Source organism: Gastrolobium bilobum, unplaced genomic scaffold (genome assembly GCF_033153095.1).
Source record: "Gastrolobium bilobum isolate Gb01-03AN ecotype WA unplaced genomic scaffold, APGP_CSIRO_Gbil_v1 utg19911, whole genome shotgun sequence".
Taxonomy (NCBI): Eukaryota; Viridiplantae; Streptophyta; class Magnoliopsida; order Fabales; family Fabaceae; genus Gastrolobium; species Gastrolobium bilobum.
This window is the reverse complement of record NW_026898798.1, coordinates 130,247-142,702: the sequence shown is the minus strand read 5'-3', so window position 1 is coordinate 142,702 and position 12,456 is coordinate 130,247. Positions and strand designations below refer to the sequence as shown.

At 32.0% G+C, this 12,456-nt stretch overlaps 1 protein-coding gene across 5 annotated transcripts; it reads left to right on the top strand.

Annotated features, from left to right (window-relative positions):
* Window positions 1-3,563: 3,563 nt before the first annotated feature.
* On the top strand, window positions 3,564-10,590 carry LOC133284210 (potassium channel AKT2/3). Of its 5 annotated transcripts, none has more exons than XM_061481200.1 (12): window positions 3,564-4,224; window positions 4,915-5,133; window positions 6,404-6,562; window positions 6,652-6,709; window positions 7,206-7,523; window positions 7,782-8,021; window positions 8,114-8,431; window positions 8,517-8,702; window positions 8,892-8,967; window positions 9,083-9,431; window positions 9,522-9,655; window positions 10,243-10,590. In XM_061481200.1, the coding sequence occupies exons 1-12, from the start codon at window positions 4,010-4,012 to the stop codon at window positions 10,353-10,355; spliced, it is 2,385 nt and encodes a 794-aa protein (XP_061337184.1). In that variant the 5' UTR covers window positions 3,564-4,009; the 3' UTR covers window positions 10,356-10,590. The 5 variants fall into 5 exon arrangements, with proteins under 5 accessions (XP_061337184.1, XP_061337183.1, XP_061337182.1 ...); XM_061481199.1 differs by having other exon boundaries at window positions 9,083-9,444; window positions 9,505-9,655; XM_061481198.1 differs by having other exon boundaries at window positions 9,083-9,655; window positions 10,243-10,588.
* The last annotated feature ends 1,866 nt before the right edge of the window (window positions 10,591-12,456 follow it).

The window sequence follows — 12,456 nt, the reverse complement described above, 5'->3', positions numbered from 1 at the left end:
TGTTTTTGGTAAATTGTATTAATTGTTTTTAAGGGAGGTATTGGATTGAAATTTTAATGGATTGTTTTTGGATAAAAAAACCATTTGGTATTCAATTAGGATATTAAAGGATGAAAAAAAAATCATGTGGTATTCGATTAAAATTTTAAAAAATTATTTTAGAATCCATCCAAATCAGGAAATATTCAATCAGGATCTTAAATAAAGAAAAAATAATCTTGTGGTATTCAAAAATCTGAAAATTTTAATGGATTTTCTATTGGTGTGATTTCGTGAGATTTTTTAGCGAGAAATATAAATAAGATGCCTCTCTCACAATCTCACTCTACCCCCTAAGATTTTTTAAGATTTCTATATTGGAGTGTCTTATTCTTTTGGAGGGTCCACCCACTCGTCACGGGAGCTTCGTCAAAGCTCAAAAACTGCATATTTTTAAATAATTTTCATCACAAAACAACTCAGAAACAATAACCTAACAAAATTCTAATCTAATTCATCTCAAAAATAGAAGATTTTTGAATGATTCTTTAGAGCTTTTGGAAGTTTGAAAAATGATTTGTCAAACTATAGGTCGCGATTTTTCTTGACTCAAAAAAGTGTACTTTTGTATTAAAAACAACATCAAAGAGTGGAAAAACAACAGAGAAACAAAAACCTCCAAACCAATTTTCGTTTTACATCAATGAAATAAGACCGATTTAAAGAAAAATTAAAACTTTTATAATATGAACCCTATGTTTCGTAACAATACATTTATGAACGAATTTCTTTTGCTATAGGAAACAATTTCAAATAATTTTTGTGTAATAGATCACTAAAAATTTATTTTTCAAAAGCCCAAGAGCAATTTAAGGTTTCAATGTAGGGAAATAGAAGTATAATGTTGTAGGAAAGTGTTTAGGTTATGTTATAGATATAGAGATTGTGGGACCCACACTTTTTTTATTTTTTTGGTTTTTAAAAATAAGTGTGGGTCCCACAATTTCTATCTCTATAACGTAACCTAAACATTTTCCTACAACATTATACTTCCTTTTCCCTTCAATGTATTGATTGAGAGTAATTTGAGAAATTTTCTAAACTTTCATGTAATAAAATCCGAAAATCCAGATTTGAAATTTTCTTAGAATACTCAATGAAAACATGCATATGATATATGGTTATAAAAATTTTATCACGTAGAACAAAAACCCCAAGGTTTCTAAAATCAATTACAAAAAGTTCCAAAACCAAATTTTATCATGAACTTTAGGTTTTGTATGCAAATTTCGAATTATTTTAATAAATAAAAAAATATGGGTCCTTTAATCATATATGTATAACTCTAATATCAAATGAAGAAGATAATTTTCATCCCCTTGGTCAAACCCAAGAGCAGGAACAAGAAGATGCTAATACTTGGAGGGCTAATATAAATATGTAGAGAGTTGTTGTTTAGTAATACATCAACTTTATATTAAGTTTTATTTTTTATTAATATTATTGCATTTCTTTGTTATTTTTTATTGGGGATAGGTTATTCTACCTACTCCCTTTTTGCCTACACATTTCATCACCGTTGGATTACAATCTAATCCAACGGTCCATAATTGCGAAATAAAAAACTCTTTTTTTTCTTTCTCTCTCTTCACTTCCTCTTACACATTTTCTCTCTCCTCCCTTTTCTCTCTTCCTCTGCAATCCGGACACATACTTTTGATTTCTCGATACCTATTTTTTTCCTTTGTCTAAAGTGAACGCGCGCGAAAGCATTATGCGATTCATCGACCACAACATTTGAAATCATCGTCCTTATCAGGTTTTTTTTTTTTTTTACCTTCTTTTTAATTTACCTATTAAACGCTATGCGATTCATTTTCAATTTCATGCAAACTGTCAGAGAAGGTATATTGCTTCCTCCAATTTCAATTTCAATTTCAATTTGTAAATTTGGAACCTTTCTGTCTTCAATTTCTCATTTTTCAATTACCCTTTTCTTCTTTTGTTCACTCCAGGTCTTTCCCAGATCGTTATGGAAGCTCAGAAATCGATGGGTTGGTTTCAAGATGAGTTCGATTCCGGAGTCCGTCCTAAGAGCCAAAAGCTGCTTCTTCTTAAGGCTTTTTCGAGTGTAGTTGCTTAGATGTCATGTCAGATTTTTTGTTTTGGGGTTCTTTGTTTTGGAAGCTGTTTCTTTTTCATGATTCTGTGATTTTCTTATCTAGTTGTTGTCTTATAGGAACAATAATGATGTAGATGAATCTTTTTTTAAGTACAAAATTGATCATGCCATTCTAGATTTGGCAGCGTTTCTATTATTCTTATGTATTTTTAACTTATGATGATCATAGCGTTTAATAGGTAAATTGAAAAGAAGGTCCAGCTCAGTTATTTGATCACGATCTTCAGGGAATCTCCTCTTGTAGGGGTATAGACCCTGGATAGTTATTTTTTGTTTCTGGTTGTTAGTTTGTTTTTGTTTGGGGCTTCGCCCCTTAATGTTATCAAAAAAAAAAAAAAAGAAGGTCCAAAAAAAAAACCTGATAAGAACGATGATTTCAAAAACTGTGGTCGATGAATCGCATAATGCTTCCGCGCGCGTTAATCTCGGCAGAGATCAAAGATAAGGAAAAAAAATAGGTATCGACAAATCAAAAGAATGTGTGGGGAAGAGTGAAAGGAGAGGAGAGAGAAAGGGTGTGGGAGGAAGTGAGGAGAGAGAAAGGAAAAAAATGTTATTTTATTTCGTAATTATGGACCGTTGGATTAAATTGTGATCCAACAGTTATGAAAGGGGTAGGCAAAAGGTAGACAAGAAAGGAGTAGGTAGAATAACCTATCCCTTTTTATTGACTCTTATAATTTTGAATGCTAATTTATATGATTTTTTAAAATCATATAAATCTATATTGTTCTTTCAAATCTTATAAGTTTTATTAAAAAATTTCAAAATTCAATTTTATAAAATCTTGATTGTAAAAAAAGTCTTTTAAGTCACTATAATTCTATATAGCCTTTTAAAATCTATAAGATTTTTTATCTTAAAATTTTAAAATCCTAATCAATATACAACCCTTGATTTCTAAGAAATGTGTCACTACCGTTTTTTTGGATATTACCAACCCATTAACAAATGCACCAAGTCACCAACCCATGGCATTAATTTCAAGCTTCCAACTAACGATGTGTTAGAAATCATATAATTTGATGTAGCCATAGTAACCATTGACAGCAACATTCCAGCACAGTAGCTCCTAATGGCCTGTGTTAGAATAAAAAGCTAACTCAACCCAAAAGCCTTCAACTTTATTTATGCGTCCACAGACCCAAAAGTTCAAAAGCTATAATAAAATCAAAGAGAAATTGCCTATTTTTGCTTGTATCATGCAAAGATAAAACCACATAAATTCTTGCAATGCACACGGCACACGGAGGACATGATTCTTTGCCTTTATAACCGCAACATTTTGTTGTAGGTCACACACTTTGTACGCGTTTTTTATGTTTATTATATTGTAACCTTGTCGACCAAAAATATGTAACATCAGAAAATGATATTGCAATTATTTGAGAGAGAGAGAGAAAAGAAAAAGGAAAGAGGGAGGAAGTGGCACGAGGTACATGGATCTGCACCACACATGAAGCCAAGTCTTGAATATATCCCCTCCATTTTCTACGATACTTCAAATTGATCTTACCTCTTATAATCAAGTGTTGTAAGTGCTGTCTATTCTCTATCAACACCTTAATTTCGTTGGCCACTAGAACTCATTTGTGCTACATGAAAGGACCTCCTACTCTCCTACGTACACCCACATTAATAATATCATCATTTCACCATTAAAACTCTAGCTCCATATATGTATTCATGAGAGCTTTCTCTTTCTCCCTTTCTCCTTCAACCAATATTTTTCTTATAATCTAAAACCTCTTTAATTTTTATCTCCATGACCTTCTAGTCTCTCCATCCCTCCTTCGGGGATATACATATATATATATACATATATACCAAGAATTTTTGTCTTGTAGAATGGAGAGGAATTTCAGTTCATATAATCCTCACCTAGCCTCTAGCTTGAAAGAGAGTGACAGGAATCACCAGCATCATCTTAAAGAAGATTGTATCTCTCCTTCTTTCAATCTACAAAATGTTTCAAAGCTCATTCTTCCCCCACTGGGTGTTTCAAACCAGAATCCTGTAGACTCAAAAGGGTGGATCATATCCCCAATGGATTCAAGATACAGGTAGAATTGCCTAACACTGCTAGGTGCCTTCTTATCAATGTTTATTAACCAATTTATATAATATCCTATTGTTAAAGATATAAAGTTTTCTTTTAACCATCAAAGATAGCTCAGTTGGCAACTAAGCTTTCAAGGATTTGCTTAGTTCAGGGTTCAAAACCTCAGAGAACATGCCTCTCTCCTCAAGGGGGACTAGTCTCATCCTTACTCCGGTAGCGAAGCTCAATGCACCCGTTGTTCTAACGAGGAGTTAGCCTTTGAACCGTACTCCGAGGACAAAGTGAGTGGAGGAGGTTGAATGAGAATACCCTCCAAGTTATAAAAAAAAAAAAAAATATATAAGTTTTTTGACAACAAGATGACATAGTTGGTTAAGGATTAGGCTCATACCTCACAAGAGAACCTTGTTGGTAATCTCTCCTAGAAATTTTAAAAAAAGTTGGGAGTCTGCCTTGATCCTGATGGGACACTAGTGTCTAACCGCCTAAACTTTTATGTATATATAAAAAAAAATATACAGTTTTTGAAAGTCCTTTCTCTTAAGCTTTTAAATTGATTGATTCCTTTTAACACTTAAATATTTGATTTTGACCATAATTAGAAGCATACATGACGAGAATAGTATGATTGGTATTCACAAATTTATGGGGTTTGAATTTTCTTTTTTAATTTTGGTTCATGTATGTGCAGGTGTTGGGAGAGTTTTATGGTTCTTCTGGTAGCTTATTCTGCATGGGTGTATCCCTTTGAAGTTGCTTTCATGCATTCATCTCCAAATAGGAAAATCTACATTGGAGACAATGTTGTTGATCTTTTCTTCGCTGTTGATATTGTTTTGACATTCTTCGTGGCTTACATTGATCGAACAACTCATCTACTAGTTCGAGACTCCAAAAAAATTGTAGTGAGGTTAGTCAATCACTGATTTCATGTCCACTCTGTTAGTAAGTGAGTCTTTTGTTTACTACTGCAGAAACCTATTTCTACCTGCTAATTTCTTGGTTCTTATTTATACTGTTAGTTCCCTTCTTTTTGATCAGGACAAACAAAAAGAAACTAATTTATTTAAAAAAATTCTGCAATCTAGATATTTCTACCAAACTCCTAAAATAATTGATAACTTTTCAAGGAAATGTATAGTATAGGTCCTTTAGAAAAAAGTGATGAGATCAATTTATTATTTTATTGTTACTAAACATTTGAATGTAAGGATGTAAAGTAAAAGTATTATTATTTTAATGAAAAAAATTCAATTACAATATAATATTCGATATTATATTACCTTAAAGAACTAGATATGATTTATCATATTATTCTTCTTTCTCTGGAAGCTGCATGAGGGATTGATTCTACTTTCCTTTCCAAATTACAAAGAGGGTAAACATGGGGCCTAATTTCCACTGAAGATTGATTTTTGTTAGACCAACTTTTCATTATATAGTTGATTTTGAATAATCAAATTCAATCCAAAACAGCCTTATGGCGTAATAATGATATCATAAAGATGATTGTTGTAGTATTAATTATTAAATAGTATACTGGACACCTGGTCCAACTTCAACCACTAAAATATGGGCCACGGTCCAAATGTCAGAAAATAAATTGTAGGTACTAGAAAGTCAACACGGGCCACCCCAATATAAATAATGGGACCGGTAGCTTAAAGAAATCAAAATTATGCGTAAAAAAAAAGGTTTGCATTTTTTATTTAACATGACATAACAAACTTTTTTACACGTATAATATTTTGTGGAGCTTACACTTTTTAAAGAAAAAAAAAATTACGGCACGCAAAATGAATCTCTATAACATTACACAATCATTTTTCCTATAACATAATTCTTATAAAATCCTAAAAAAAATGATAGACCCCATCTGAACACTTCGTATGTATCTCTCGTTATGGACATTACATAGATGAATTTCAATCAAAATTGTGAATATTTATAAAAAGATAAACAAACACAAAAAATTTACAATCATAAAGTTACGTGAAATTTTAAGATAGATAATCTAGTCAATTTTTTATGTAGTTACCCGACCAAACTAGTTTTACATGAAGTAATGTCAAGGATGATGGATTTGGACTATGTAGCTAGCTAAGCTGGTCTTCTCTTGTTAAGTTATGCGTAGTTTAAAGTTTAAACTAATGATGATAGTGTTAGTAATGTTGTGGTAGGTACTTGTCAACATGGTTCGTGATGGATGTGGCATCAACTATACCATATGAGGCAATAGGCTATTTGATCACTGGTAAACAAAAAGTGGGTCTCCCTTACTTCCTGTTGGGCTTGCTCAGATTTTGGCGACTCAGACGGGTCAAGCAATACTTCACAAGGTTTTCCATCTTTCTCTTTACTATTTCACCATTGGGTTTCTTGTTATTACCATGTTAACATTGATCCAGTATCATCACTCATTTGCCAGGCTTGAGAAAGACATCAGGTTCAGCTATTTCTGGGTTCGATGTGCTAGGCTTCTTTTTGTATGTAACATTTCATTTCACTCCTTTTTGAAAAATATTTCTTATGTATGTTTTAGTCAATAAACATCTGCTACATTGATTCAATAAAATTGCTCATTTTTACAAAGTACTATTAGGTGCCAAAATGAATATCTTTTTTAAAAAATAAAAAATTGTAGTTCAATACTTGTTGTAAATGAAGTTTTTTCTTATTTTGCGAGAATAGAAGTCACATTATACACATATATATATATAGGGAAACAATCTGTTTACAAACTTTTTTTAAAATTTTTTACAAATTAAACTATGTTCTCCCGGGAGAACATAGTGTAACCAGTGTTCTCCCGGAAGAAGACAATGTAATTTGTAAACAAAAAAGTTTGTAAATATAACTTGCCCCATATATATATATATATATATATACACATTCAGTCATATCCTTCGCTTTGACAAAATAATTCACGGATTAATTTTGAAAGAGAGAATATTGAAACAATTGTGTAAAATTTTTGTTCAGGTAACACTTTTTTCAGTTCATTGTGCTGGGTGCCTTTATTACATGCTAGCTGATCGCTACCCCCACCAAGGAAAGACATGGATTGGAGCTGTGATCCCAAACTTCCGAGAGACAAGCCTTCAAATCAGATACATCTCAGCCATGTACTGGTCCATCACCACCATGACCACTGTAGGTTATGGTGACCTTCATGCCGTGAACACTATGGAAATGATCTTCATTATTTTCTACATGCTCTTCAACCTTGGCCTAACTGCTTACTTGATTGGCAACATGACAAATCTTGTTGTTGAGGGAACTCGCCGTACCATGGAATTTGTAAGTATTGTTTCACATTTATGTTACTTTTCTTAGGTTCACCTATAGGAGATATAAACTTAAGATCATGTACTATATAAGTAGTAATCTATATATATAGGTTATGGTTATCAAGAGTTGAAGATCTTGTTTGTCCTATTTCATATTCATAATTTGGATGGACAATATCTTGGACTAAAACCAGAATTATATGTTACTGTGACCAATGTCTCATGTAAAGAACTTCATACCATTATCTATTACACATGATTGGTGCAGAGAAATAGCATTGAAGCAGCATCAAACTTTGTGTGCCGAAATCGGTTGCCTTCAAGGTTAAAAGAGCAGATACTGGCTTACATGTGTTTAAGATATAAGGCAGAGAGCTTGAATCAGCATCAGCTTATTGAACAGCTACCAAAGTCCATTTGCAAAAGCATCTGCCAGCATTTGTTTTTTGAAACTGCAGACAATGTCTATCTTTTCAAAGGCGTCTCAAAAGAAATTCTGTTATCCCTGGTATGAAACTAATCTTTGATTCTAACAATTGTCTTGACATAAATCTATCATTGGAAAATCAAATTAATGGGGAAAATTGTTAATGTATACAGGTGGCAAAAATGAAGGCAGAATACATACCACCTAGAGAGGATGTTATCATGCAAAACGAAGCACCAGATGATGTTTATATTATAGTGTCCGGAGAAGTGGAGATCATCGAAAGTGTAATGGAGAAAGAAAGAATTATAGGGACTCTACAAACAAGGGACATGTTTGGAGAAGTTGGTGCACTTTGTTGTAAACCTCAGAGCTATACCTATAGAACCAAGACTCTCACGCAGCTCCTGAGGCTGAAAACCAATACTCTTATAGAAGCAATGCAGATTAAAAAAGAAGACAATATAAAAATACTCAAAAACTTCATTCAGGTGGGGTAACTTGGCTTATGGGCTACTGGTCATAATGCTTTTGGTTTTAAATCTATAACTCATAATACATGTGACGCAAATGCAGCATGTCAAGCAGCTTAACGATCTGAATATAAGAGATTTAATGGTTGAGAATGTGGAAGAAGATGACCCTAACATGGCTGTGAACTTGCTAACTGTGGCCAGCACAGGGAATGCTGCTTTTCTTGAGGAGCTTCTAAGAGCAGGTCTTGATCCTGACATTGGAGACGCCAAAGGGAAAACCCCATTGGTAAGTTCATGTCTAATATCCATGCTCTCATTTATTCCTTTTCATATTCCTTAAAATCAAATTAAAAGTTCATACATTATAAAATTCATTCCTTTACTATAGTTCTGATCATAACAACTTTAAAACTACTAAGGTATTAGCAAAATTAGTTTGTCAAAACTAACAATTTGTCGCTTGTCATATATGCAGCACATAGCAGCATCAAATGGGCATGAAGAGTGTGTTAAAGTCTTACTCAAGCATGCATGCAACGTACATATAAGAGGTATAATATGCCTATACGTACCCTTTCTTAAACATATATAATCCCTAGTGAATTTGTCTTGATTGATTATATATTTGTCATTCATTTAGTAATTTTGTATTCCCATTATTGGCAGACAACAATGGTAACACTGCATTATGGGATGCTATAGCTTCAAAACATTACTCTATATTCCGGATCCTCTATCAGTTTTCTGCTCTCTCTAATCCACAAATAGCAGGTGATCTCCTATGTACAGCAGCAAAAAGAAATGATTTAGCAGTAATGAATGAGCTTTTAAAGCAAGGATTAAACATTGACTCCAAAGATGGCCATGGTATAACAGCAATCCAAATTGCCATGGCAGAAAATCATGTGGACATGATTCAGTTGCTTGTCATGAATGGTGCTGATGTCTCTGATGTATATACTCATGAATTTTCTGCATCCACCTTAAATGAAATGCTAAAGAAACGTGAAATTGAGCATCTAATTACTGTAATTGAGTCCATACCCAGTGAATTTGTATTAAGGGGGCCACTTCAAGAGCAGCAGGAGCAAACTGCTTGTAGAAGATCTAATGGACTAAATTGTCTAAGAGTAAGCATATATAGAGGTCACCCTCTAGTGAGAAGAGAAAAAGGTTTCATGGAAGCTGGGAAACTAATAAGGTTGCCTGATTCATTAGAGGAGCTCAAAACTATTGCAGGTAAAATTTCAAATTTCCCACAAATCAGTTCTGTCAAATCCATTTGTTGTTAAATTATAAATTGTTCTCTATGTAATTCAACAAATATATATATATATATATATATATATATATATATATATATATATAGGGGTAGAATATTGAAACAACCAATTAGTGTTACTACCAATCAATTTCACTGTTAGATCGATTATATTAATCCAACGGTTATATTTATTTCCATCTTTGTATGGTTTTGATTCCCCATATTTAATGTGAAATTAATATTGAAAAATCATAACCATACAAAGGTGAAAATAAATATAAAGTATTAAATATGGGGAATCATAACCATACAAAGATAGAAATAAATATAACCGTTGGATCAATATAATTGATCTAACGGTGAAATTAATTGTAACATTGGTAGTAACACTAATTGGTTCTTACAATATTCTTATATATATATATATATATATATATATATATATATATATATATATATATATATATAGTTTTCTCTATATTATTGTGTACATTGTTTGAGAAAGAAATTTCTGAAGTCTTAATAGGATTAAATTTGTGTATGGTATCTTCTTTATAAACAGGTGAAAATTTTGGGTTTGAGGCAAAAGAAGCAATGGTGACTAACGAAGAAGGAGCAGAAATTGACTCTATTGATGTGATCAGAGATAATGATAAACTATTTTTTGTTGAATAGGCTAATAATGCAAAATCTCAACTGTAAATATATATAATTCGCGCAATAGAATTATGTTGGTCCTTTTGTTGCCTTCTTCCCGTAGTCATAAAGAAGTGGTTTGGTTGTTTTAAAATATATAAATAAAGAGAAAAGTGTGTATCATTTTAAATGATGTAAAGTTGTGTCATTTTAAGTGAGAGAAAGAGATAGATAAAAGAAGAAAGAGAGTGGACAAAAAAATATAAAGGTGTGGGTATCACGTGAGAGTGAAAAGATATGAGTTGTACCATTTAAAAGGATAAACACTTTTTCCAGAGATAAAATAGAATTAGAGCAAGTGGCTTGGTTGGAAAGATTTTTTATTTTTCAGCTGGCTTCATCGTTTATGATTCATGGTTTTTTGAATTCTGATAACTAAAAAATCATTTCCTTTTGTCTCGAAAACTGAAAATATAATTGACATTTTTTATTCTATTTGAATTCTGCTTTTTTATCCCCACTGTGTCAATGGATTAAATTAAATTATGAATTAAATTACTTTCTACACACATAAAAATATGTAGAACTTATGTGAAGTCATGTAAAAAAAAAAGAAAATAAAAATATAAACCTTACATATTTTTATATATATATAAGAGATAATTTTAACTCCTACATGAAAAATATTAAACCCTTAAATTATAGAGCTCAAATAGTTCTTGCTCAGCTTATGATTCCATAAACCAATGAAAATATTATTTTCATTCGTTTTACCATTACATAATTGAGTGCATAAAATTGCAATTAATTTGACGCTAAATTAAAGACAAAAGAAAAAAGAATATGTCTGTCAAATAGCTAATCCTTCATTTTCTAAACCATAACTGCTTGAATTTGACACATTATTCTTTGGAAGTATTTTATTTGATTATTGTTGAACTATCTCAAGACATCAACAAATCCACACATGAATGTTGTCACAGATATCCTAGTTAAAATAAATATGTTCTTTTTATGTCAAATCAATCAATTACAGAGAACTAACCATACCTCGGATAATGATATGAGTTGATATCTCGACTAATATATTTAATTTGGATACCCTTAACAAAGACTATATTATTTAAAAGGAGGGAAATTTTTATAATACAGGACCAATATCCGTGAATATTTGATATGGTTTCCTTTAAAGGTTGCACTTGCCCTTAAAATCAGCTAACAGTGGGAAAGAGTGATATAAACAAGTGTTGTCCTTTCAAGATATACTTTGATTTTGCTTTGATGCCTTGTCCTTTCTTTTAAAATTGCACCATTCAAATTGTTCTTAATTTCTGCAATGATTTGATGAAAATACTTTATTTTTTTAGATGACATGAACCTCTCAGTATTTACATAACCATGTATTTAAATTCATTAAGTAATCACTCACATTAGTGAATATAATAAGGTCAAAGTTTTAGCTTCAGTTTGGTGATTTTGGTTGATTCGCTCGCCCCAAATAAAGTGAAGATGATCAGCTTCCAGCTGGCAGATCTTGCAATTATCTCATTCTCAGTAACATAAACCGAATTGTCTCACTGAAAAGCCTTTATTATGTGAAGGATGGTCCATTCAAGAAGGACCCATCACATAAAAATATATATATAGATAGATAGATAGATATGAGTGTGCTATATATATATATCTAGAATCGTAGGCAACATGTTTGGGAGTTATATATAATATTTCATGCAAACGAGGGTGATTTAACTTAATGCTCGTAATAGAATGTTGGGTCTTAAAGGAGAAAGAAGAATCTGCATTGTAATGTGTAAAATACCGAGAGTACACAGAACCCTATCATTCACTTCTCTTTTCAAAAGAACCAAAATGGATTATGCACAACTTTCTTTAAGAAAACAAAACCAAAAAAGGCACAGTGCGCGAGAAGTTTAAAACATAGGGAAGATAGAGAAGAGGATAAAAAGAAGCCAAAGGGAAGCACACAATCCAAAAGGGAACCAAATCAAAATGGAAGAATGAGAAGCAGAATCTTAGTCAAAGTAAGTAGTCTAACTTTAACACCCGGGAAACACAATCCAACATAGAGCTTCAACATTGTTAATATTCCTTTCTACCACTTAAACTATTCCTCTAAGGG

Bases quoted from the DNA above. Each gene is read 5' to 3' on its own strand.
- LOC133284210 (XM_061481198.1), top strand. From the start codon at position 4,010: ATGGAGAGGAATTTCAGTTCATATAATCCTCACCTAGCCTCTAGCTTG. The intron at 6,563-6,651 runs GTTTTCCATCTT...CTCATTTGCCAG, and splicing joins GTCAAGCAATACTTCACAAG to GCTTGAGAAAGACATCAGGT. The intron at 8,968-9,082 runs GTATAATATGCC...CATTATTGGCAG, and splicing joins ATGCAACGTACATATAAGAG to ACAACAATGGTAACACTGCA.